Source organism: Trematosphaeria pertusa, assembly GCF_010094035.1.
Source record: "Trematosphaeria pertusa strain CBS 122368 unplaced genomic scaffold BU26scaffold_22, whole genome shotgun sequence".
NCBI classification, from domain to species: Eukaryota; Fungi; Ascomycota; class Dothideomycetes; order Pleosporales; family Trematosphaeriaceae; genus Trematosphaeria; species Trematosphaeria pertusa.
Genome location: NW_022987233.1, coordinates 730,034 through 733,502, shown reverse-complemented (window position 1 = coordinate 733,502; position 3,469 = coordinate 730,034). Strand labels below are relative to the sequence as shown.

Sequence of the window (3,469 nt, the reverse complement as noted above, 5' to 3'; positions counted from 1 at the left end):
GAAGAGTTCTACTAGCGTAAGGTTATTCTAGTCTAGGTAAGTACTTAGCTACCTAAATATTACTATATACTAAGATGCTAATCTAGTCTATTATAGTTTAAATAGCTTTTCTTAGGCTACTTTATATGCGTTAACCTCTCTAAACGTTTCTCTAAGGTGCTTTATAAATCTAGTCTAGCTTTTAAAGATTTTATTTATAGACTATTATATTCTCTTTATATTACTCTTATTTTCTAGCTAGTCTAATATATAGAGTTTAGCCTATATAAGAGCTTCTTCTTTTATATTTATTATAGCTTCTAGAATCTTATCTTTATTCTATAGAAACGCTATAGCGTTATATTATAGGTAGAGCTTTATAGCTACTAGAAATACGTTAAGGTTTTCTCTCTTACTATTAAAGCGCCTAGATAGAGTAATCTTAGCTTAGGCCTAGCGTTTTACTATAGCTAGCTCTTCTACCTATTAAACGCTTATCTTCTAGAGTACTATAATAACTTATTAGAGTTCTATAATCTATTTCTCTATAGTTAGCTTCTAGGCCTAGGCTTTTCTAGATTAGGTTCTAACTATTAACATAATTATTCTACTCTTTAACGTTAAGTAGTTATTTTATTACAAGCTATTCTCTTAACTAAGACTAAGGCTTACTTTTATAAGAGAAGGTAAGAGGTGTACTTTAGGCTAGAATCTTTAGTAATAAAGAGGTAAAGGTAATAATACTATAAATTGCAAGTCGTAGTAGTAATTTAATAAATAAAGTAATAACTATAAGAAGCTATAAGAAGTAAGCTTCTTCTAGTTATATATATATACTCTCTTAGCTAGATTAGGCGCTAAAACCTAGCTCTTATAGATTCTCTAGATTAGGTTCTAATCTATAGATTAGGTTCTAATCTCTCTAATCTATCTAATCTACGTTACGTAACTCTAATTATTTCTATAACTCTATACGTAATCTCTTATTCTATAACTCTAAGCTTAGTCTACTATTTTCTCTATCCTGGCTAGTTAGCTCTGTTCCCGATTCTATAATTATAACACTTTCTATCTTTCTATACTATACTATAAAAAGATTTACTTTTAAATAACTACTTAAAGCTAGTATATTATTAGTTAATAAGCTCTATATAGTTAGAGCGTACTATAGTTTATATAATAATAACTTTATATAGCTAGATTACCTATATATATATATATATATATAGTTAGAAGAAAAAACTCTAAAGAAGAAATTTTTCTAACTTCTATTACTTATTATACTATACCTAGAAGAGCTAGCTCTATAAAAGTTTTCTAGAACTCTTTATTACGTTATAAATACTATATACAATAAGTTTTATAGATTATTATAGAGATATAATAGTATTTACTAGAAGTAAACTAGATTTTTTCTTAAAAGTTAGTTAAATACGTATAGCTTTTTAATTACGTAATATATCTTAGTGTAGCTTTAGTATAAGGTGTAATATACTATAAAGAATATATATATAAATTTGTATAGAAAAATATTAAGGTTTCGCCTAGTTATTTAAGAAATACGAGTTAATTTTCGTTAATTTTCCTTGCTAAGAGAAAGTAGTCGGTTCGATAGTATAGTCGGCTCGCTAGTAAAGTACGTTAGAGCTTTTAGTAATAAAGTATATTATCTATTATAGTTCTTATTTTAGAAGAGGTAAGAGATACTAAAAAGTGTGCGTTAGGTGGGGTCTGTGCGTCAGGTGGGGAAACACGGTAAACCTCTTGGCGACCGCTTCTTCGCCTGCCTTCCCCTTCAGAAACACCAACACCCACGCTAACATCTCCCTTCATCCACACCGAAAAATTGAGCGCCCCCAGTGCAAGGGCGTAGCCAGTGCGGGTCGGCCTTCCTCCCTGCTAGCAGTGGCAACATCTAGTATTTCGATATTTGCCCCGATAGCTATTTATCCTTCGTAAGCATCATTGCGATCCATATCCAAAGCACGAACCATGCCCTTTGGGCCAATAGCGCATCTGACGCTCGGCCACCGCGCACTTGCCCGCTCTCTTTCTACGGTGGAATACGTCTAACAGCGCTCAATACTCTTCCAGGCTCATACTTACGGAACCCACTCCAAGAATCATCGCCATGCCCTACCTTGCCCACATCTCCCTCCTCGTAAGCGATTACGACGAAGCTATTGCTTTCTACTCCCGCTTGGGGTTCGAAATAGTGGAAGACACCCTCATACTGGAGCAACAGAAGAGGTGGGTTACCATCCGACCTCCGCCTCCCCAACCTTTGTCCAGCGGCACTTCAGCGGAACAACAGACCAAGTCTCCTGGTGAGAAGGTCAAGCAGGAACCGACGTCTCCGTCTGCATTGGCTTCGTTGCAGTGTGCGACTATTCTCCTTGCCCGTCCCAGCAACGCAGAGCAGGAAGCTTTTATAGGAAACCAGACCGGAGGACGGGTGTTTTTGTTCCTTGCGACGGATGATTTTGAAAGGGACTTCAAGCGGTTTTCAGAAGTGGGCGTAGAGTGGGTTCGAGCACCGAAGATGGAGGCATACGGGAAGGTAGCGGTGTGGAAGGATCTATATGGCAATTTGTGGGATTTAATTCAGTACCATTAACCCGGGAGCCGTGGTGTCGGCAAGGCCCAGGACTTATGAGGACCACCTTGGCAGTAAGTTTATGAACGATATGCTCAGTCCATGTTGCATTCCCCTGCAAGTTCGTCTGGGACAATATTTAGTATTTGTCAAAGCAGTGGACCAAAGAATGGCTGAGGTAGGGTCTCCTAACAACGACCTTGGCTTTCTATGTCACCTTATACGACAGAAGGACAATCAGCTTCATGGATACTCACACGGCATTAGCGCATCCCGAATGGCTAGTAACTCGCAATTTCACTTGTCTCTCTCTAAGTCTCGAGTCGGAAAGCAGGGAACGAGAGCATCGACGGACCAATTAGAGCGATGGAAGCCAGATATGGAGGTGGTGCGAGCCACGATCCAGTTCGCGATGGAGACGAGACGCCTACAGACCGGCAGCCAAGACACAGCAAGCATTGAAGAAGACAGCAACGAACGACAACAACTACGACCTCCTACACCCACTTCATAATTAACAGCTAAGTTAGTAGCGAGCCGCCACCTACGAGCCTCTGCCAGCGCGCTGCCGATTAAGAAGCGCACGACGCCGGAACTGCCCTGCGGATGGGGGACCCCAGAAAACAACCTGGCTTACTAGTAACTTCCAATCACATACAGCATACGGTAGTGTATCACTTTTCTTTCTTTCCTATGTTGAGCATGTTGTTAGATACGCGATCAGTAGGTCTCATAGTTGGCTTCTAAACTGGAGCAGGCGGTGGACAACAGAATGTACATAGCTGGCGCATCGTAACGGCCCATACCCACAGGGTGCATGGCCATAATAGAACACACACACACACACACACACACACACACACACACACACACACACACACACACACACACACA

The 3,469-nt window shown here is 39.6% G+C and overlaps 1 protein-coding gene across 1 annotated transcript; it reads left to right on the top strand.

Moving 5' to 3' along the window:
- The first annotated feature begins 1,882 nt into the window (after positions 1-1,882).
- Positions 1,883-2,721, top strand: BU26DRAFT_525022 (glyoxalase/bleomycin resistance protein/dioxygenase). The gene has a single exon (XM_033830409.1). It carries the CDS (start codon positions 2,111-2,113, stop codon positions 2,594-2,596), a length of 486 nt encoding a protein of 161 aa, XP_033676916.1. The 5' UTR covers positions 1,883-2,110; the 3' UTR covers positions 2,597-2,721.
- Positions 2,722-3,469: the final 748 nt, after the last annotated feature.